General features: G+C 37.4%; 2 protein-coding genes across 8 annotated transcripts in view; one reads left to right on the forward strand and one right to left on the reverse strand.

The window, feature by feature from the left end:
* The window catches only part of Map2k4 (mitogen-activated protein kinase kinase 4), a 98,788-nt gene that overhangs the window by 30,425 nt on the left and 44,533 nt on the right, over positions 1-23,830 (forward strand). For 2 of the 7 annotated variants that reach the window (XM_041664458.1, XM_041664460.1), the window contains one exon: positions 5,479-5,581. In XM_041664458.1, coding sequence (XP_041520392.1) covers positions 5,479-5,581 — 103 coding nt within the window. Of the gene's footprint in view, positions 1-5,478; positions 5,582-18,542; positions 18,702-20,020; positions 20,156-21,549; positions 21,695-23,830 lie in introns of those variants that run through there. The other 5 variants (XM_041664461.1, XM_041664462.1, XM_041664465.1 and 2 more) reach the window with 5 other exon arrangements.
* On the reverse strand, positions 10,916-11,940 carry Thap5 (THAP domain containing 5; the record flags this gene model as incomplete). Its single annotated transcript, XM_041664466.1, is given in 8 exon segments — positions 10,916-10,975; positions 10,977-11,200; positions 11,203-11,307; positions 11,310-11,551; positions 11,553-11,600; positions 11,633-11,730; positions 11,732-11,826; positions 11,829-11,940. Coding segments are annotated over 8 exon segments (984 nt in total), but the record flags the coding sequence as incomplete, so codon positions are not given.

Genomic DNA, 23,830 nt, shown 5'->3' on the forward strand with positions numbered 1-23,830 from the left:
CAGATTGATATATGACACTCCCACATCAATATATTTGTTAGCGAATGGTTGGAATATATACTTATTTACAGATTGAGTGTAGAACATGTTTAAATCTAACTTATATAAATAAATCTCATTGTGTTAAACTATGTGCATTTGTTTTTTTAGGTAAATTGCCCTTAAAACTCCTTTCCTTCAATTTGATTTTTGTTAAGACACAGTGCTGAAAAAGAATTCCTCTTTTCTGTGTGCTTTTAAATATCTTTATCTTCAAGAAGATAGCTCAAGTGAGCTTTCATTGTAGAAGCATGCTTCAGTATTCCCTGCAGAGGTTGTCTGTTACTGGCCCATCACCCACAAATTGAGAAAGTCGTTTAGTGTTTTGCTTTCATAACAGTTCTTTGTTCTCTTTGACTCATGTGTGATCTACGTCTTTTGTCAGTTTTTCTTCATCTAGAGAGATCATGCATTTGTGTTAGTTGTTTTTAAGCACAACATGTGACAAATAGTGTTTAACTTTTAACTTGGTGACTTTGTTGGGTTTTAGCTCACTAAGATACATGCTTGCTTGTCTTTAATCTTCTCTGCTATCCTTGCTATATATGCAACATTCATAGGTCCTTGGTATCTTTGGGGGTCACCATTCAGCCCACTACAATCTGATCCTGTATTAGTCATATATAACTTAATGTACAAAATACATTTATTTTACCTCACCATCCCCAGAGTATTATCACGTTACAACATCAACACAATCATCAGAATCATTTCAGTCAATGGTGAGACTCCGTCTATTGTCCATTGTGGCTCAATAATTTTTGTTTGTGAACCTAGAAACTGGAAGACAAGTGACCTGACTCCACAGTTCAGCGGTGAGAGGGTGGCATGAACAACATTTCCATTCACAGAACACAAAGGAGAAGGAACTGTTTAGAAAATTAACACAGTGAATCCCATCAGGGCAAATCCCTTGCCTTTGAGTATCACATGAACAGATTTTCAGGAAGAAAGGAGCATTTCATTAAAAAAAAATTTTTTTATATTACTGAATTCTGTCAGTTTGCTTTTTCAAAGGAATTTGTTGTTTTTGGTTCTTTTACTCAGCCACCCTGATCAACTTGTTCTCTAGCCAAGCTTGTACTTAGAACAAACCCTCTAGACTGGGCCACATTAGCAAATAAAACATCTTGAATGTTTCTGGTGTTAGCACTTCATAGAGTTCTTACTTATATTACTGTTCTTTGTCAAATTTGTTTTGTTTTGCTAGAGAGAGAGAGAGAGAGACTTACAGTGTAGCGCTGGCAGCTTTGAACCTGCTTGTGTTGACCAGCTTGGCCTCATGCTTGTGGTAATTCCCTTGCCTCAGCTTCCTCTGTGCTGGTACAAGCCACCATACCCAACTAGCTTGCTTCTTGCTTTGTTTCTAAGTGTTAAAGATTGCCTAGCTGTGTCACATATGGTGGTGACACCTGGAATCCCAGCACACAAAAGGCAGCATAGGAGAGGATCATTGTCAGTTTGAGGCTAACCTGGTCTATATTAATAGGCTCCAGTTTGGCTGGATTTACTTTGTCACTGTCCCCCTTTTTACCGCACACCTCCAAAATTGATTTTATTGAATTTTTAAAATTTTCTTTAGAAAATATGTTTTTTTCATGCAATATTTTCTGATTACAATTTCCTCTCCCCCTATTCCTCCCAGTTTCTCCCTATCTCCTCTTCCATCCAGATTCATGGCCTTTGTGTCTCTCCTTAGAAAACAAACAATAAGAAATAATAATACAATACAACACAATACAATGATAATTAAAAACAAGCAAATTGGGCTATGATAGAACAACCAAAGAAGAAAAAGAACCAAAGAGAAAGCACAAGAAACACATATAGATGTAGAGACACACATGTTCACACACTCTTAAAACTCCCAAACTGGAAACTCTAAGATACACACTAAGAACCTGTTAGCTTAAAAAAACACAAACAACAACAAAATAAAACCCTCCCTGACTTAACATTATGAGACAACCTCCAAAGATGCCTTTGAATTTATTTTGTGTGGGTCATCTACTGCTGGGCATGGGGCCTACCTTAAAAGTAGTTTCCCTGCTGAGACTCTCTTAGAGAAAATTAACTTCATTTTCTAGTGACTATCAATTGGCGATAACTTCTTTCACCATCTGGTGTAGACCCCCTGCTGGCCCTGTGCATGTTGTCACAGTCTCTGTGAGTTCATATGTGTGCCAGCCCTGTTGTGACGAGAAGGCCTTGATTCTCGGTATCTGCCATCACCTCTGGCTTTTACACTCTTTCTGCCTCCTCTGCCACAGAGTTTTCTGGTTCCTGTGAGGAAGAATTTGATAGAACCCTCTCTATTAGGGCTCAGTGTTCCAAGGTCTCTCACTTTCTGCATATTGTCTGGCTGTGGGTCTCTATATTTGTTCTCATCTGTTGCAGGAGGAAGCTTATCTGATATTGGCTGAGCAAGGCAGAGATCAGTGCCACCCAACTAGCAGTGGGTATGGGTTCTATCTCATGGAATGGGTCTTAACTCAAAGCAGGTATTGGTTGGTCACTCCCACAAGCTTTGTGCCACTATTGCTCCAGCATATCTTACAAGTGAGTCACTCCTGTAGATTGAGGTTTGTAACCTGGTTGGTATTTACCTTTCTCTTTTGTTAGCATGCAGAGTACCTTCCAGTACCACAAATAGGGGTGAAGATCTAGGTGAACACCAGCTTGACTTCTCTGAGTTCACTGAGTGTGTAGGTTGTCTTCAGCCATAGGGACTTACTGTCAGTTTGTGGAGAGACATTAGTAGCCTTGGCAATAGCCTGGGTTGTTCAGGGATTCCTATGGGGCCCTTTTGACCAAGAATTTGATTAGCTGTAACCCATTCCCGGTAATGAGAGGTGTCCAGTTGGGGTTCTCTTTCCCCCGTTATATAGCCTTTGCATTTAGAGTACCTTCATATATGTATATATTATATATTGTACTTGACTAGGTTTCCATATAACCCTACAAATGGCCCTTGGTTTTAGTCCCTCCCCACACTCCCTTCCTTTTTCCCCTTTTCTATTCTCCTTCCCATTTGATCCTCCCATTCCAGTCCTCCCTCCTCCTCATCCATCCATAACTATATTCTATTTACCTTCCTAGGGAGATCCATCCCCAGCTCTCCAGTCCCTTACTCTCTACCTGTAGTTCTATGGATTATAGCTTGTGTAGCAATGATGTAACAGCTAGCATCCACATAAAAGTGAATACACACCATATTGTCTTTCTGGGTCTGAGTTACCTTATTCATGATGATTTTTTCCTAGTTCCATCCATTTACCTGCAGATTTCATGATTTTATTTTTTTAATGGCTGAGTAATACTCTATTGTGTAAATGTACCACATTTTTCTTTTATCCATTCATCTATTGACAGACATCTAGGTTGTTTCCAATTTCTGTCTATTATGAATAGAGCAACAATGAACATAGTTGAGCAAGTGTCTTTAATAGGATGAAGCATTCTTTGAGTATATGCCCAAGAGTGGTATGGCTAGAAATTGAGATAAATTGAGTTCTGTCTTTTTGAATAACCACTAAACTTATTTCCATAGTTACTATATGCTCTCAACAGCAATGGGCGTTCTGTACTTCATATCCTCACCAGCATGAGCTGTCTTTTATTTTATTGGTGTTGGCCATTCTGATTGATATAAGATGAAATCTCAAAGTAGTTTGGTTTGCATTTTCCTGATGACAGATGTGAACTTTTTCGTAAAGTGCTTCTCAACCATTTGAGTTTCTTCGTTTGAGAATTCTGTTTAGATTTGTACTCCATTTTTAATGGAATTATGTTTTTTTTGATGTCCAGTTTTTTGTGTTATTTATATATTTTGGAAATTAGCCCTCTATCAGATGGGTAGCTGGTAAAAACTTTTCCCATTTTTTAGCCTGTTGCTTTGTCCAGGTGATTTTTCCTAGTTTTGGTTTTAATTTTAAGAGTTTTAAACTAGAAATGGTAATGCATGTCTGTAATCCTAGCACTTACACTCAGGAGGTAGAGCCGGGAGAATTAACAGAGCAAACTCATTACTCAACTACATAACGACTTTGAGGCCAGGTGGGCTACATGAAACCCTGTATCAAAAACAAACAACAAAAAAAATGTTTTGTTCCCCAACTCCCTAGTAATATATACTTTTAAAATTAATTGTTTTTGTATGCAGAGCACTTTTACATGTAGTTTGAATGTCCCTAGTGAGTCAGATGAAAGTAGTGGTTTGAAATTAAAGTTTTGATACCGGACACAGCAAATCATATGGAAAACTCCTGTACCATTCTTATTTCTGAAGCAGCTGTGCCTAGTATCTTTCTAATCTTCTAGAAAGGCCTATCCCTCACAGCTGCTCTAGGACTGCCCATCCTCTCAGTCTGACACCCCTTGTTCCACTCTCCAGTCTTTGTATCCGCAGTTGGTTTGCTCTGGTAAACCTTTAAAATTTACTGTGGTGGGAATGTGTTGATTGTAGAGATTGGCTGAGTAGCTAGATGCGTGCATAAAACACTCTGGAGACAGGAGTACCAGAGAAAATATCCCTAAAATGAACATAAAACCAGAATGAGTGAAAACCCTGTTCTGTTACAGAACATCTATAGAAATCCTAAAGAAGTGTGAGTCTATGCGGTTTATTGGCCCAGAAGGAAATATGGCTAGCAAGGAAATATGTTGAAGCAGTACCATGGCCTGAACGAAATTTTGAGATCATCTATTAAAATGGTGTGCCCTATATAGCTTGCAAACATCATTGTTTCCTGGAAACTACAACTGTATTGATCTTGGAAATTGCTATTATATTCTGTTTCTGATAAAGGTATAAAAAATATAGCCGGGTGGTGGTGGCGCATGCCTTTAATCTCGAAACTGTCTCGAAAATCCAAAAAAAAAAAAAAAAAAAAAAAAAGCTGATACTTCCCTGCTTTTAAGACTGAAGAAATTGCTTCCAGGAAGTAATTATTGGGGTACCTGTGTTGTTAGCTTGAAATTGACCATGCTGTGATGGTTTCCACTATCACAGCTTCAGAATGTTTCACATCCCCCCCACCCACCAGCATTTGCAGTGCTCTGAAGGAATGGGGACTAACTGAAGACATTTTGATTTCTAGCACTGCAGTGTTTGAGCTTACCACTGAGACTTGACTATTCCTGCCAAGAATTAGACTTCTGGACACTGAGCATCACAGAGAGTGATTTGTGGGAGTGGGCATAAGATACCTTTTGTTTACTTTGTTTTCATTGTAAGATACTTGTTGCCTTTTCGATTATTGTTCTATATCGACTGATTTATTAAAGCAAGTTTCTCTGCCTTTCACTGAATTTCTCATGCCTGAAAAGTAATGCTGTTTTATAATTCTTGAATGTTAAAAAAGTAATTAAATTTAATGACAAAAATTGCATGTATTTGTGATTAGTTGAAATTTTTACTTTGTATTTGTCATTTCTCAGGTAAGCGCAAAGCACTGAAGTTGAATTTTGCCAATCCACCTGTCAAATCAACAGCACGGTTTACTCTCCATCCTAACACTACTGGAGTCCAGAACCCACACATGTGAGTACTCTCAAGGGACTAAGGGCAACACTTTCCTGATGTTGCACTTTATGCAAACCAGGACTGCTGTTTCTGTTTCCTTACAATGATTTGAAATGTTACACTCTTTGAACTTAAATAGAAAGTTACTGATTTCTGTAGTCTTAAGTTGATGAACACAATTTTCCTTTTTAAATGTTTATTTTAGAAAACACTGCCAAAGACACAGGCTCCCATATATCTTTCTAAATACCCCTTAATAAACTTTGGACTTTCAGTTAAAGTACAGGTTGTATTTAAGAATACAGCTGTCTTCTTAGTGTCATTTCCCACTGTTCACTTAGTGGAAACATTGATTCTTGTTTCTAGAAGATGCATGTAAATCAAAGTTGGTTCCAGTTAGTGTATAGATGTTGGCTTTTATTAACATCTTAAAAAGATAGAAATGATAATGTATCTTACTGAAAATACTGGGAACATGTTAGTTAATTTTAACTAATAACTTTAGAAATCATAATTTACCAAAATCTTCAGTCTAAGTGATGTGGTGCATTAAATAGAAATCTTTTCCCCCAAACCTTCCTGAGCACGACAGCCAGAGGCTTTACATGTATCCATTTGTGTTTTCATTTAGGCCTAGTATTGAGACAGAGAACAGGTGGTGAGAGTTATAGTTTAAAAGCTGGCAACAGAGTATCATGTTTTAAAAATAATTTATTAATGTCTGAATTCAGGCGTTATTGGACTTCAGATATATTCAGGCGTTATTGGACTTCTCAAAGAGGCACAGTTATTGGTTCTCTTCTGAAGTTAGGCACACCTTGTGTTTGCAAACAGTAACAAGTGGGTGCAGTGTCCTTTAAGAGGTGTGACTGAAATACTTTATTTTTGCTGTAGTAATATCGACAAGTGAGGACTGTGGGTTTGTTTGTTTGTTTTGTTTTTGTTTTTTTGAGACAGGATTTCTCTGTGTAACAGCCCTGGCTATTTTGGAACTAGCTCTTGTAGACCAGGCTGGCCTCCCACCAGTCTCTGCCTCCCAAGTACTGGGATTAAAGGCGAGCCACCACCGCCTGGCAGACTGTGTGTTTATATTAAAGGTTTCACCAATAACCTTAGTATGAAGGATTGCTTATCTGTCTGAAAAAGCTATCCACTCATGATTTTCTCTTTAAGAGCTTACCTAGAGTTTCAGTCTTATTCTTTTGAAACATCATGTGGGACTTATATTGAGCAAGGAAACCCAGTACCTAACCAGTCAAAGCTCCAGCACCAAACAGTGCTCCTTCCACATTTTTTACCATTTGGTGAAAACAAGTCTAGAATGCACCCATAAACGTAGTTCACTTTATTACTGTGGTTGCCAGCTGGACACATGCTTGAAGGGTAAGAAAGGAGAGTATCCCTCCAGTCTTCCTTTGCTTTCTTTCCTCTTTCCATTTGAGTCCGTGGAGGATAAAGAAATCATCTCATTAGGAAATACCAGGCTTTAATAACCATTGATTAAAACTATCAATATTTCTAGCATGTGAAAAATTAGTCATATAATAGAGACTCTTCTACATTTAACAGCTGTTAATGTTTTGCCATTTGGCTTCTAAAATGAAAAACTAAGTTGTTTAAACCAGAATGTAAAGAAAAATAGATTAAACAAAAAATGTATGACCCCTTTCTATATTTCTGTCAGATTTGCATTATACCAGACACTGTCTTCCTCACACCCCAGGGCTATTCTTATAAATGTGTCAGACTTGTGCTAAAATCATATTTGCTATGTAAACTTGAGAAGTAGATATTCTAATGTTATGTTCTATAACTTTATTGTGGTAATGGTTGATGCTTTCCTGAACGAAATTGTTTAAAGTGTGCACAGGACAGTTATTGCTATAACACACCACAGTTATTCAACAAGAAAAAACAAGTTTAGAAGTTAACTTGGAAATGGGCTACAGAGATGGTTTGACTCTTAAGAGAATGGGTCACTCAGAGTAATCGGGCTTAATTCCCACCATCCTCATGGTGTTTCACAATCACCTGTAACTCCAGTTTCCTGGATTAAGACGCCCTCTTCTGGCCTCTGTGAGTACTGGGTGCACAAACATACATGCAGGTGAGACACACCCAAACACATGCACACACACCCCCCCCCACACACACAGATGCAAGGACCCCCTTCCTCATGCACACAATATATATTTAGAGTAACCTGAAAATAAATGAGTGTTGATATGTTTGGGGCGTAAGCATTGGGAACTACAATTTAGGGCCTTTGATGAGACCAAGGCCTTGTTTACCTTTGTTTGACCTATTGGAACAGAGATTCCATTTTAAAGTCCTAAGTCAATCACCAGCACTCTGAACTCTGTAGTGCGTGCTCTCAGGAAAGCTATAGTGAGAAGAGCACTTACTGTTGGGTGAAGGGTGGGAACTTTTATCTTCTTCAGCTTTCTGAGAGAGGCCCTGCAGTCCAGACTGGCCTCTAACACACAGCATTCCTCCTGCTTCAGCTTTCTGACTGCTGAAATTATAGGCGTAGGGCAGCATACCTGGGAAACGTTGGTCTTTAACTTTTTCTGTAGATAAGAACAGTAGGTGGAAGCTAAATACTGGCTTCTACTCAGCACTATCACTGTCTCTGGCTTGACTCTGGTGTGCAGTTCAAGCTTGACTTGGAATACTAATGTTCATTATTTCATCTGATGAACTGAGGGACAGAGTGGGAAATATGAAGAGTTTGGTGGGAGGGCAGAGAGAATGAAGTTCTGTGGAAGGTGCTTTCTTCACTTAGTGTACAAAGTTGACAGGCTAAAAGAAAAGAGCTTTTTAGCTGGAGACGGGAGAGGGCTCTCCCTCATTCCCCAAGTAGCGCCAGGATAGTTCTCATCTCTGCCTACTCTGTCTCTGTCCCCTTCTCCCCTTTTAATAGGCAGAGAGTAGATTCTGTTGTGGAGGGAAGGTTTATACATGGGGCTGCTTGCTGCATTTTGGGATTAAACTAGGCAAAGAGATAAGCTTTCTCTATTACAGATTTTACTGTTTTTTCCCTGTGCTTGCGCCTTTGGTACAGTCACTTCAGAGTAAACAACATTAGATTAAGTTTGCTTGGCATCATCTAAGGATCTGTGACTTCTTATGTCCTGTGGGTTTAAATAGGTTCTAGGATTGACCCTATCCTGTATCCTTCACTGATGCTTCTTGTGTTTGATCTTCTGTAGTAAAAACCATTCTTCCTTCCTTCCATCCATCCATCCATCCATCCATCCATCCATCCAGTGAATCCTCTGTTGTAGGCTATTCTTCATTTCTGTTTTTTCTGCCTTGCAAATTCAGTTACAGCTTACTCTTTTACTTTGATCTTCCTAGTATTGTTACTATCTTTTCTTTAGGTAACAAATTTTGTTTTTATTTTTGTAGATATTAGAAATTAACTTAAAATTTCTGAGCTTGAAAACTGTGGTTGGCGAATGACAGTGTTAGTTCAATGGTTTATATACATAGGGAAGTTAACAATATGTATAGGATTAAGTAAAAGACTCTTGTTAAAGTTCAAATAAAAAATGAAGCAGGTCAGAATCTGTAGATAAAACTTTAGAGATTAATTAGGTTAGATTGAGAAGATTCTCAGTTGATAGGTTCAAATTAAGAAAATACCTTAAGTACTTCTTTTGGTCTATTAAGTTTAAAGAAACACAGCTAGATATATACATTATTCCTGAAAACAATTATAATTAAAAAATAGGAAATTAGAATGATCTTCACTTCTATGTAAAGTTCCCCCCATTTGTATGGCCTATTTTAAATTGTTTATTAGCAAAATGTAACATGGGAATACTTAATTTCAGGTGTTTTCCTTTATAGTCACCTAATAAAGCAATAATATAGTTTTACACTAGCTAACACAGTTAAATAATACCAATAAGTTTTATTTTTCTGAAGAAACAAAGTGATAATATAGTTAAAATAACTACTATCCACTTACAAAATAATTATTGTGATCCAGGGCAGGTAATATTTATTGAGTATCTCCTATTTTATAGGTCCCTAGATATCTTTTTTATATTATAGAGCTCAGGACCATCCTTTTAGAGGGTTTTTTTTTTTCATTTAAAAACAACAACAAAAACCAAAACCCAAAAATCAAAGTAAGAATAAGATCAGTAGGACCATGCTCAGTACCACAGGCATTAGCACATCCAGTTGTTCTGTTGGCAGTTCTCAGGGAACTGCCACCCCTTCCTCATGTGTGGCTATATCCATAATCTTTAGTTTTAAATTGATTTCTCGTAAATCCAGTATGGATACAAATAGTATTTTTATTTATATCATTATCAGTTCTCTTTGGATAAACTTCTCAACTATTTAATTATAATTCTTCCCTATAAGCTTTACATAGAAGGGAATGTATAATATTAAGGGTTACACTGTCATTTTAGATGTAAAAACAATAGAAACACACTTCAAAAAATCATACCTATTAAGATATAAAACTATGATTTTTAAATATTTTTAAGATTAAACTTTTGGTTTATAAATATAGTTTTACAAATATATGATGTTCAGGCACTTAGATGACAATTACAATGGTGAGGTGTGTGTGTGTATAGATACACGTGATATATATATTCTCTTACAAGTTTAAAACATGTTTCCTGACAGCTGAGTTCAACTGAAATGGAATACTAATAGTGATATTTTCCTTTACATTATAGGTATATAATTAAAGCCAAAGGGTTACACAACACAATGAATATTGAGGATAAGGTAATAGTTAATATTCTAGACAACTTCTACTATAAGTGTATATCACCTTATAGAAAATCTTTTCTGAACAAAGTATCTTCATAGAAAGGGAAGGAATACCAAGAAATAGACTATTAATGATACAATAAGTGCCCTTATTTTACAGATTAGGGACTGAGTATCCTCTTTTCCCCCTAGTACTTAGACTGAGCTCTAAGGCCTTGCATAAGCCAGCAAGTTCTCTATCCTCAAGCTACACATTCCCAGCCCTCTGAGAGTCAAGTTACTAGCTTGTTCAAGTCATATGCCAGTGGCAGAACCAGGATTGATGCAATCTAGGCAGTTTTGACTATATTTTTGTTTCGTTATTTTTATAAATAAATCTTACTGTTTTAACTTTAATTAGGAAAACTATCAAGTAATAAAACATTTCTTTAGTCAAACACCTCTTCTAGTTTCCCCTATTATAATGAGCATTATAAGAACAGGATGTTGTTTGTAACATTAGGACATTTCCATAGCTTCACTAAGAACTTTATCTACAGGACAAAGTTCACTTTTGATTTTGATTTAACTGGAAAAAGCTATACAAAAATCATAACTTTCAAAACTTATTTATATAACAGTGACTTTGTATGCTGTGAAGGGGTTCTTGATTATCTTGACATTTTCTTTTAGATAGCCAATTCTCCTGCCATAGTTGGCTTATAAAAGCTTTCAAAGTTTTCAATCTTGCTAGAGATTATTATTCTTGTAGCTGAAAAAGAGTGACTTTTGAATGTAGGTTAGAGACTTTCCAAAGATGTTCCTTATTTATGCCTTCCATGTGGTGTGAATGTTTAATTTGTAAAACTTCTGCACTGTAGTCTACATTCTTATTTAAGGAGTCTTAGTCGGTGCTTCCATTTTCATGGCTTGCTTTGGGGTTGGTGTGGCAGAATTAACTGCATCTTTTGACTTTTCTGTGGGTATAAAAATGGCAAAACCAGATTTCTTATCTGTGTTTCATTATTAACTGTGCTGAAGAAGAATGAATTTTCCTGACCAGACACTGTTTCCACAGAATTACTTATAAAGTTTAAATTAACAAGATAATTAGTAATGATATCTTCTGAATTTGAAGTTGTCAAAGTGACAGTTGCAGAACTTAGATTCTCAGAAGATACACAAAACTCAGCTGCAACTAAATTCTGATTTACTGATGTTTCCAAAGTATCTTGTTTAAGAGTTAATATATTACTTTGTATACTATGCTGTTGAAGCTGGTGACTTCCCTAGGGCAGTTGAGTCAAGTAAGTAACTGTACATATTTAGGTAGTACACCTGTGTTACCTGTATTTTTTTTTTTTTGCTTCATTTGATGTAAATGATTTTTTTGGATTCAGCTTTCAGCATATTTCTTTCTCATCTCCCAGTTTCCTCCTCTGGGAATTTATTTCATTTAATTTTTTTAAAAGAAGTGTCTTTTATCTGACAATCTTCAGGCAAAGAAAATACTGTTGGAATTGCAGTTTGCTTTAAGTAAGGATACCCCATCCGACATCAGTTGAGTCAGGAGTAAAATAATCACCACATGGTAACTGATATTTCCTCAGAGTCCAAGAGTATCATCTCATATTCTTTAGTCACTTTTCAAGTCTTTTTTTTTTTTTTTTTTTTTTTTTTTTTGGTTTTTTGAGACAGGGTTTCTCTGTGGCTTTGGAGCCTGTCCTGGCACTAGCTCTTGTAGACCAGGCTGGTCTCGAACTCACAGAGATCCGCCTGCCTCTGCCTCCCGAGTGCTGGGATTAAAGGCGTGCGCCACCACCGCCCGGCTCAAGTCTTTTTTTATCATGTAGAGTTAACAACAACAACAACAAAACTCAGATTCTAGTCTTTATTATTAGCGTGGTTCTTGCAATATATCTCTGAGCAGTAGGCATACCAAACACTTGATGACCCGGCTGCCAAGGTTGTGGGCAGCTACTGTTTCTTCTCTAGTGCTGTCTCCTTTCCTAGTTTCTTTTATATTGTGAGCTTGATTCTCACAAACATCTGTTCACTAGTGTTAGAAGAGCAAAGGGAAGATACTCCATGTATATTTAGAAGTTATCATTAGAGGAGACTGAAATTAAACCTTCTGATTGAAAGAATTATGTGCTCCCGTTGAAAACTGATCTCTGAATACTGTGTGGAGTGTGTGTGTGTGTGTGTGAGAGAGAGAGAGAGAGAGAGAGAGAGAGAGAGTGATGGTAGAGAGTTTAAGAGAGAGCTTTAGGAATGATTTTAAATTCTGTATAGCACAGGCTGGCTTGAAAGTCCTGCCTCAACTCCCTAAGCGTATGGATTCTGTGTGTATACCATGAAGCCTGGCCCTACATGTTTTCTAAGTCAACCCCTCCTTGCCCCCCAGAAATGGGCATCAGTTAAATTCAATCTGAGAAATTTATGAAAATTCTAAAGAGTCAGAAAAAGAAGCCTAAGGATATTTTTATTAAGTATCTCACTGCCTAGGCAAGGCACAAAGTCTCTTTAGAAATTAATAAGTAACATTGAAGAGCTAGGAAAGAGTGAATTCAAGTGTTATAAATTAGAAGAAAGTAGATAGTAAAAATAGCAGAACTCTAGGTGACATGAAATAGGTAAATAGTAGAGAATACTCAACCATTTTGAAAGTTGTTCCTAAAAGGCTAGTAAGTAAATAAGTGAGGTGCTTACCCTTTTGCTGTATGGCAGGTAGGAGTCTGGAAAACCCAAGAGCTCAGCATGGGTTATAGAACTAGACTCTACCTTAAAACAAGGAAACTAACAGCAGTGATAATGCCTAGGACATTAAAATATTCCTGTGACACATGGGAGGACAAGATGCCCTCTCCCAATAAAAGAGACAAACACCTCCAACCTACCATTGTAAAAATTGAAAGAGGGGCTATCACTATAGAAATACAGTAATTTATTTCAACAAATTTAGCAAGTTGAGTTAGTTTGTGACATAAATAACCAAAACTGACTCAAGAAATCCCTCATCTGGTAAAAAGTTGAATTTATACTTTAAACATCTCAACAAGGAACGGTGAGGCCTTCGTGGTTTTCCTGATAGCAAATAAAAAAAAGAAAGTTGGGGCTGGTGAGATGGCTCAGAGGTTAAGAGCACTGACTACTCTTCCACAGGTCTTGAGTTCAATTCCCAGCAACCACATGGTGCCTCACAACCATCAGTAATGAGATCTGGTGCCTTCTTCTGGCCTGAGGCTTACATGCAGTAAGAACCCTGTATACATAATTAATAAGTTTCAAAAAAAAGGAAAGGTGTGGGGCACAACTCAATATCATGTCTGTTAGTGATCCTGCCTAATGTAGTGTGAGGCCCTGGCAGAAACAAACAACAGCAAATACATACATACATACATACATACATACATACAATAAAGAAAAGCAGACATAGTATTAAGTTTACAGAACTTTTTAGACAACAGAATAAGGAACATTTTTAGCTCAACTTTGGAGTCAGCATAACACCTATAGAAACCAGACAAGAACATTACATAGCAAAGGAGACCATGGAACTCCAACGTTAATAAACACAGTTAAATACTCATAAACACAAAATTGGATTCATCTTGATTGGATATTTGAAAATTATTCTTATAATTCACTGTATTAATAAACCAAGGGAGAAAAATATGGGCATTTCAATAGAGGCAAAAAGTAATTGACAATATTAATTATCAAAAACATTTAATTAAACTAACTAAACTCTTTCTAGCTTCTGAGGAAATGTACTTATTTAGTGATGAAAGACTCAGTGCTATGTGTGTGATCTCTGAACAAAATGATTTACAGATTGGATTGCAAACTAATTTTTTAAAAGACAGGTGTTGTAATTGCATATATAGAAAAATCTTAATCTACAAAAATTACCAAAATTATTAAGTGACTTTAGCAAGGGGTCAGGTGAAATCAGTTCTTTCCATGATCACCTATTAGTATACATAGATATTTGAAAAGTAAAAATTTTAGAATGATTATAGTGGCTTTAAATGTACAAAATATTTATTGATATAGTTAAAGAAAATACATTAAGAATTCTCTAGTACATTAATTACTGAGAGAAAGAAGGACTTGAATATATGGGCAGGATATTTTTTTCTGGACAAGTCATGTATGTAGCTCAGTAATGAGTGCTTGCTTCGCATGTGTCAAGCCCTCTGTCACCCCCACTGCCATATATACAGGTACACACACATAAATGTGCACACAAAAACATGTATTCCTATGTTGAAAAGTACAGTATTACTAATGTGTCTCTTATCACTTTCTTTTATTAATTCAACTCAGGAACACCTTTAAAACCTTAACACACACACACTGCACATGCACACAAACAATGGTGTATTCCTGAATTGGGAAGTATTGTATTACTAGGCTATCTGTTCTTATCATATTCATTTATTAATTCAACTCAGGAATAACTTAGCAACCTTAACACCACACATACACACACACACACACACACACACAGCCATTTCAATTATGTAATTTATGTGTTAATATAAAGGATATAGAATACTGAAAATACTTTTATAAAAAGTAATGAAGGTGAAGAATGTAAATTACTTGATTTCAAGGTTTAGTATGAAGATACAATAAGTAAAGCTTTGTAGAAGAATGGTATTATAGTTAGACAAATACATTAATAAAATGGAATAGGAAGTTCAGCACATGAGCACACATGCACAATCTGTTAATTTTTGTCCAAGATTCCTGTACAGTTCCAGGTAAAGGATAGGCCTTTTATGATGATGGAACACACTGGGATGAGGTCTATAACAGAATGAACCCCGATTCCTAGTTCACACCATGTGCTTGAGATACAGCATTGTCCTAAAGGGTAAAATAGCAATTCCATTTAACTTATAAAGGAAAACATCCTCATGTATTTATCTCGCACAGGCAAAGACTTAATTGACACACAAAGGAAAATGCTTAGTGTAAATTGCCACCAAAGATAAATTGAACTTCACTGATGATAATGTTTATGCTTACCAGAAGTTTCTTAGGAAAGCACATAGGCCAGTCACAAAGTGAGAAAATACTCCACATTTACCTGACAAAGAACTTTCAGATACATAATGAATTACTCAGAACAAATGATCCCATTCAAAAAATGGGTTTTAGGCTTATGTGGACATTTTACAAAGAACCTTAGGGACAAGTAATAAATGCATGGAAAGAGAAGATACATTAGTAATCAGAAGAGATATATTGAAATGAGAATGATGTTGCTAGAATGGCCCAAATAAAAGGATGGTATCAGTATTCTTATATATTGTTGAGGGAATAGAAAAGGATTCAATTACTTTAGGAAACTCCTTTGTAGTTTCTTATGAATTTAAACATGACCTAGCCTTGTGTTTTGTTGCTCAGGGTGAAAATGTTTTATTAAAATTTGGTTTTGAACACTCATACTAACTGTTCATTGTGGTTCCCAAAACTAGAAAGAATACAGATGTCTAATACTGGGAAAATTAATGGATAAATTTTGTCTTACTAGAATGCAATAAAAGTTACTGATCCACATAAGCATACGTGATTCCACAAGTGCTAAGACAAAGCTAAGAGCACACACCATTTGGTTCATCTACCTGAAATTCCAGAGTTGGCAAGGCTGAAATCAATGATAGTGGTTAAGATCAGAATAGTTCTTGTCTTGGGAGCCATGTGGGGTAACAGGCTTTATGTTTTGTTAAATCTTCGAATACCTAAGTGTGTATGAATTTGCTAAAACTCAATGTACTACATGGTTATGATTTGGATGTTTCACTATATGTAAATGGTATTGCAATGTAAAGAAGCAAAACAGTAATAATAAAGTTATATGGCTAGATTATTTTTACTCAACAGTATAAGTGGTTTTCTGTCCTTTTTCTCAAAGCATACATTTCAACAGTCACGATATTTGGTGATAAATATATGAACATGAGTGTTGGTTGAATTCAGTTCTTATGCTAATAGAAAAGTATGTGACAAATGTCAGTTTTTCTCATTCAGTTTACCTTACTAGGATATTTGAAAGAAACCTAGAATGATTTATTTACTAAATTTATATAGCAGTACTAGCAATTTTATCTAGGGCATTAAAAACTGCTTTTAAAGTTTCTACCATTGGGCAGATCCAACTGTAGAGGGATTTATTTGTGTAAAATTTATTTATTTGCTTTATGTGCATATACGTAGGCATGCTTGTGTAAGTTTATGTACACTATATGGGTATTGGTACCTGTGGAGGCCAGAAGAGGACATCGGAACCCCTAGAACTAGAGTTACAGGTCGTTGCTACCTGATGTAGGTGTTGGGAGCTAAACGCAGGCCCTCTGCAAGAGCATTAAGCCTGAGTAAAATTTTTTATCAAGTTGTTATCAAGTATTATCTGGTACTCAGTCTACATGAGCATTTGTTGCGTCATGCCAAGTATAGTGTATACCTGAGTAGTTGACTGCATTTAGATAACACTGGAGACTTTTCTTTACTCTGCTCTCAGATGAATGTTTTAGAGTCAGATATGGTCTTAGACACACAGTTCCAACTATTAAAGAAACCAAAGTGGGAGTTACTTTGTGCCCAAGAGGAAGGCCAACCTGGACAGCATAGCGAGGCCCTATCTCAGTAAATAACAACAAAAAAATCCACATTTTTTAATATAGATGCTTATCATTTAGGTTGAACATATCATCTTTAAAAATATTAATACATGCTTTAGGTAAAAGTATTCATTTTGGCCAGATGTGGTACACACCTTTAATCCCAGCATTTGGGAGGTAGAGTCAGGTGGATGAGTTCAAGGTCAGCCTGGTCCATGTAATGAGTGGACAACCAGAATTACATAGTGATACCCTGTCACAGTAAACCAAAAAAAAGAATATCTATTTTATTAATACAGAAAACTGTAAAATAGTAAGCTTTGTGCTGTTACTACTTCTTTTCTAAAATAAGCATAATATATGTTCTTTTGGAAAAACTTAGTAGCTAGCAGAATATACAGTCGACTTTTCACTGTGACACAGTGTGTGACAGCAGTAGCTTAAGAGGGAGGACTGATTCTGACTTGTGCTTTCAGAGGATTTCGCTCCATCATGGCCACAAAGGTATCTGAGTAGCTAGGAGTGTGATGTAACCTGGTCACATCCATGGACCTGACAAGGTGTTAAATTGGAGATTTAAAAGAAACTGAGAGTCGTCAGGATATTGATAATAAAGTTGCCTAGTAAGAAGATAGGGCTTTATTTTGGTGAGAAAATTGCACATAGGGCCAAACACTAAAGAAACGTAGTAGAGGCTTAAGGAACATGCAGAGAATAAGAAAAGGTGCTTGAGAGGTGGAAGGCAGACTGGTTGTGTGTGATGTCAGAAACCCAGCATTTTCAAGGAAGCAGTTGGGAAGGGACTAATTAGTAATGTGTAATGCCAAGAGAGTCTTTAGTGAAATTCCTTAGGTACCCCTTTAAGTGCTGTGGTGGGGATAGGGGTTAAAAACATATAGCCTGTTAGCTTCATCTTCCTTTGTATGAAGCACAGCCTAGGAAAATGACTAGTGTTAAGCGTTAGTATAGCTGGTAGGTGGCCAATTCTTAGCAGATATGTTGGCTGTAGCAGCAATATATAAACATGAATTATTTGCCTCATCCTCTTTTAATATCACTCTTCCTTAAAGACAAATTTCCATCTTAAATCAGTATTGGCCCAACTATTGAAGATTTCTCTAGTTTGTCCCTTCTTCCTCCTTTCATTCCTTCCAAGAGACAGGATCTTACTATTTAGCCCAAACTGGCTGAGGGCATTCATCCTCCTACTGCAGCCTCCTGAATGTTGGGGTTATAGGTGTCTACAGTGCACCAGATTCTTACTACTTTCTGACTAAAATCCTTAGAATATGAGTGTTTCCAATTGGATTGTTTGAGCAAATTTTTTGGTGACTTTTTACAGATTTTCCTTTTGCTGCCTCTTAGGTCTAGGGAAAAACACTCATTTTGTTAGTAGTGCCAGGAAGCAGGCAGTTTCCATGGTAACCGACAGGCTGAGTTTACTGTGGAAATTTCCGGAATTAACAGAGCTGCATTGCAGAAGGATGCACAGTATTCATCTAGAGAGCTTCACAGCATATGCGGGGAGGAGCATTTGCTGTGGATCAGGATTTGTGTGTGTTTATTTTCTTGTCTAAGGAAGATTGGCAGGTGTGTGTGTGTGTGTGTGTGTGAGAGAGAGAGAGAGAGAGAGAGAGAGAGAGAGAGAGAGAGAGAGAGCGCGAGCTCTGAGAGTAAAACAACTTTGAAGCATTGTGTACATCTTGGCTCTTGCTTAAAGACAAAAAGGAAAAAGTGATTTGGAAAGGAGGATCTGCTTGGTACCAAAGGGAGAGAAATAGGTAAGTGCATTTCTTAGAAGGGGGCGAAGAGCCAGGGAAGCACACTTCCATTTCAGTAGACAAGGAAAGGCTTTTAGGGGAGGTGGGCCTTGACAGAAGGTGCGTTTTGCTTTTTAAAGGAAAAGCATCAGCATGTTTGAGAAATCAGGTTCCTATTTTGAACAATAAATTCATCAAGGTAATTACTATTACCTGCTGAAAGACAGTAGCTGAGAGAGGCACCCGCCACACTAATAAGATCTGCTGCCTTCTTAGTGCTCTTAATTAAATGATAAGAAAACCTGGAGAAGGTTAACAGATCCCTAATCCTGCTGATGTGGGGGCAAGATTTTTAAGAAAAGAAAAACAACCAAAAAAAAAAAAACCCCAAAAATGTGTTTTGGGATTAATTTCTGGAAATAAATCTGTAGGATCTGAGTAGATAATTGGGGTTTCTAATAGTATAATATTCGAATTTAAAAGAGAAAAGGGATCTAGGAATGAATATACACAGTGATTTGGGTGCTCAAATGGTAACCAGGCAGCATTCATGTCATGTAGTCAGCATGCTCCTGGCCAGGTTCATCTTGTAAGTGAAGTTTAATTGTAGGACAGCCACGATGATCCGGCAGCATGTTTACAGCAGAGTATGTATTGCAATGACTGTATTGTGAAGTCTGAAGTAATTACTCTCTGCTTTTGTACAGAAAAGTTTGAGACTCATAATCTATCCTTATGTTAGTTATAACTAATTGTGGCGGAGTTGATACCTTAAAGCAATAGCAATTTATTCTCTCATAGTACTAGAGGCCAAAAATGGAAAATGAAGGAGTTGACTGAGCCACGCATCTCAGTCAGGCTCTAGAGAAGCCCCCACCCTCTCTTTCTCCTTTTGGTTGTTTCAGGCTTTTCTGGCCGTGTCTCAGAGGAACTATAATCTCTGCTTTTTTCTTCATTTTACCACCTCTTTCTCTGTCTCCTTTAAGGAAAGTCATTGTGTCTGAAATGTTTGAAAAGCTATAGCATGTATATGAATAGCAAGATTCTTGTTTTTTTTTTTTTTGTTTGTTTGTTTGTCTGTTTTATTTTAGTACAGAGTCTTACCACATAATTCAGGCTGGCCTGGAATTTGTTATGTCCACAGACTGGCCTTAAACCCATAAATCCCCTGCCTCTAGTACTGAAATTAAAGGTGGATGCTACCACTCCCAGTGCTTCTACTACTTTAAATTTGTAAAGATAAGGTAACAGTTAAGGTTCTGGATAGATATGCATTTGGGGAGGACAGGGGATTATTAAAGAACTGAGTTTTGTTTTCTTAAACTACATTCTGTGTTAAGACTAGTCAGTTCCTGGCCAGTTTCCTTTGGACACCTGTGAAGAATTCACTCAGCAGGAGACTTGAACTGTTGGAGAAGATATTGGACTCACTCTTCAAGTATGAGGCCATCTAAGCCATCGAGCATGGCCGTGTGGTATGAACAGCAGTGGGGGGAGGGGAGCATTAGGAAGCTCTAGAGGGAGAGCCCCAGAGTTCAGGCGACTTAGGAAGACAGATAGCATCTTCATATGTCCTCTTCTCATCTCTTCATATCTTTCCTCAGCTTTCAAACTCCAAACAGTAACAAACACATTTGGAGTATTAATGAAAAAATATTGGAACCAATAGACCCTGTCTCACAAAAGAGGGAGGAAATTTACTTGGTTTTAGTATCATTTCAAATTAGAATACAAGGCAAAGTGTGCCCTTGACTGGTGGGTGTTATTGATTCTGCCAAGTCCATGCAAACATGCTGTGCAGCCCTGACCAAAATGAGGTGGTTGTTTAATGACTGCCATGTTAAAATATTTTAGTGAATTTATAAACTAGTTTTTATTACTTATGCACATTGTATAGAAAAGTACAAACAGAAAGTGTTTTCTTTCTGAATTGTGGTGAGATTTTCCCTCTTTCTACCTATACAGTTTTGGCAAGGGTGTTGGCTTAGGATATTTGGTTAGATAGAAGTGGCTAGGAAACCTGTCTTGCCACTGAGTTTGCAAAGCAGATACCACCACTACTGTATTAACAGAGGGCAGGTATGAAGTTTCAAGTGTGTCTGGAGCCACCTGTCACTTCTTTGTTGTGTCACTGTATTTAAAACAAAACAAGCAATGTAAAGTCTACCCATCCATATAGAAAACAACATGAAATCTACCCACCTATATAGAAATCCATGGGCAGCTTTATTAGATATGAGAGATAGAAATACAGCATCTTGCCTGGCGGTGCTGGTACATGCCTTTAGTCCCAGCACTTGGGAGGCAAAAGCAGGCAGATCTCTATGAGTTCAAGACCACTTTTGTGTACTGGTCTACAGAGAAAGTTCCAGGACAACTGGGGCTACCCAGAGAAACCCTGTCTCAAAAAACAAACAAGCCAACAAACGAAGAAATACAACTTTTCTCAGGTTGTGGTCTGATTAACGTCCTGTAACTTAACATCATTGTTCTTTGTTCTTATAAATCTGTAGACGTTGGGAAATTATAGATTCTGTGTGGGTCAGTGAAAAGACTACAGTTACCTTAGACATAGTGTTAAATAGTAAATGGAAAAGTTGGCTGTATCTGTCTAAAAGCTAAATAATCTGAAAAGACTTGAGTACAAATTTATAGGATCAAAAGGGACAGTTTGCAGATTTTCTTATGACAAGGTAAGTCTGTGATTTCAGATTCTAGTTTCTGTGCATTAATGCACAGGGGCCTGTACTGAATGGATTTGAGCCTGCTATCAAATTTCCTGCTTATAATCTTGTATGCTCTCTAACCTTTGCGAAGTGTGTCAGTTTTTCTCTATGTGAGTATGTATGTGTTTTTGTTCTTTTTTTAGGAACCAAGAATTATTAGATTAAAGACTTAGGTCTCTAAAAAACCAGAGATACTTGAGTTGAGGATTCCATTCAAGGCAGCGCTTTTGGCTAGAATTGCTGTGGGTTTGAATATGTTTGGGGTTGTTGTCTGCCAGCCACTATATGGTGAGTGAACTTTCCTGTTGACCTGTCTGTTCTTGTGCCGCCAGATGCTGGGGATATGGGACTCTCCAACTCTTGAGCGATAAAATAACATTAGGGACTTTATTAGTTCAGAGTAAATTTGCGTGCATACACACATTTAGTACAGGGATAATGGCATAAACCTCATAGTTTCATTCCCCCTTTCCATAGTTTCATTTAGAGTAGGCTTCACAGGTGAAGCCTAGAGTGCTTTTGTGATCACCCTGTCATTCTGAAGATAAACGTTTCCATTCTCAAGGGCTTTGAAGGAGCCTGGTGCAATAAGGAGGAGGGAAGTAGTTGTATCAGCTCCTTTTAAGTGCTGTGTTCCTTTTTACCACTTCTAACTGCAAGGGTTATTGGTATCTTAGGTTGGACTGCTTAAAAACTAAAACTAAATCATTGACTATGGCTTAAATAGCAGAAACCATCTCTCACAATTGTAGAGGGCCAGGGCCCAAGATCAAGTTCATAGCAAGATAGTTCCATTCTGCGGTCTCTTTCCAGGGTTTCCAGGTGGCACCATTTCATTGGCTGCTCATAGGACCTCTTTTCTTAATGCATGCGGGAATGAAGCAAGCTCTCTGGTGTCTTCTATTACAAGACCAGTTTTGTTGAAATAGGCTCCACCCTTATTAGCTTTTCTTTAACCTTGGTTAACTCTTTGTAGACCTATCTTCAATATAGTCATATCAGGGATTTCTTTGTTATATGAGTTTTGAGAGGGAACACAATTTAGTTCATAAGCAGTCAGGACATACAGCATTACTGCCTCATGTAGGAAGGATGGAGAGGAGAATGGGTGCTGGGCAGCATGGTGGTTACTCATGGCTGAGTTTCCCAGTTTAGTAATACAGTTGGGACATTATGGATTATTCGCCAAAGGCAGTGTTGGGTGATTTGTAGAAAACTGTGAAGAGAACATGAAGGTTATTGGGGAGATATTTTTTGATAAAACAGGTTAGTTTTTTGTTTGTTTGTTTGTTTGTTTTTCCCAAGAAAGGGGTTATCTTTGAGAACTAGGGAACATCTTCCTCTTCAAGAGTACAGTCATAAGAGTACAAACTTAACATGTGTTCTATGTTGTTTTTTTTTTACCATTTTTTTCAGTGTGTGTCTGCGTGCATGTGTGTAAATGCTTTTAGAGGCTAGAGTACAACCTGTGGGAATCTGTTTTCTCCTTCTTATGTGTGATCTAAGGATTGAACCAGGGTAGTTTGGCTTAGCAGCAAGTGCCTTTACCCACTGAACCTTAATGCTGGCCCCCTTGCCAAGCTTCCCAATAGACATGTTTTCTGTTTTTTATAGGCTTTCTTTCTTAGGCCGTTGTCTTAGTACTGTTCTACTACTGTGAGGAAACACCATGAACAAGGCAGTTTATAAAGTAAAACATCTAATTGGTGAGTTGCTACTGTTTCGGAGGACCAGTCCATGACCATCATGGTAAGGAGCATGGAGGCAGGCAGGCAGGTGTGGTGCTAGAGCAGTAGCTGAGAGCTTACATCCTGATCCACAGACAGGAGACAGAGAAAGACTGGGCCTGGTTTGGGCTTTTGAAACCTCACTCATAGTGACACACCTCTTCCAGTAATGCCACACTTGTTTCAACAAGGCCACACCCCCTAATCCTTCTACAAAGAAAGTCTCAACAAGTGGGAATCAAACATGCAAATATATAAGCCTATGGAAGCCATTTTCATTAAAACTACCACAGCCCCTAAAATAGTCTAGGGCAGAAATTGACTGACAGCTAGAGTTCATGGTTGGGTTCAGGCAGGGTTCCTAAGCTAGCATTTCACTTATTTTTCTTTGGAAGCCATTAAGTTTGGGCTTTTTATGTGGAAGCTGCTAAAGGTTTAGTTTCCCTGGAAAGTTTGTTGGCTTAGTATGAGTGAAGGTTGTGGGAACATGGTGTGGTGATGTCATAACCATAGAATGTTCTCTGTGATTTGTCACTGTGTTCAAAAAGTTAAATATATGGTGGCTTTACCAAATTTGGGGCATTTTATTAGCTCAGTAAGATATTTTGTATCTCTTCTTAACTGTTCACTTACAAAAAGAAAATAGGGGTTAATCTCAAAGCTATAAAGCTGACTAAACTATTAGCAGAGAGATTCC

The sequence above is a fragment of the Microtus oregoni genome, unplaced genomic scaffold (genome assembly GCF_018167655.1).
Source record: "Microtus oregoni isolate MIOR12 unplaced genomic scaffold, Mior012 000015F_ref0000493, whole genome shotgun sequence".
Lineage (NCBI taxonomy): Eukaryota > Metazoa > Chordata > Mammalia > Rodentia > Cricetidae > Microtus > Microtus oregoni.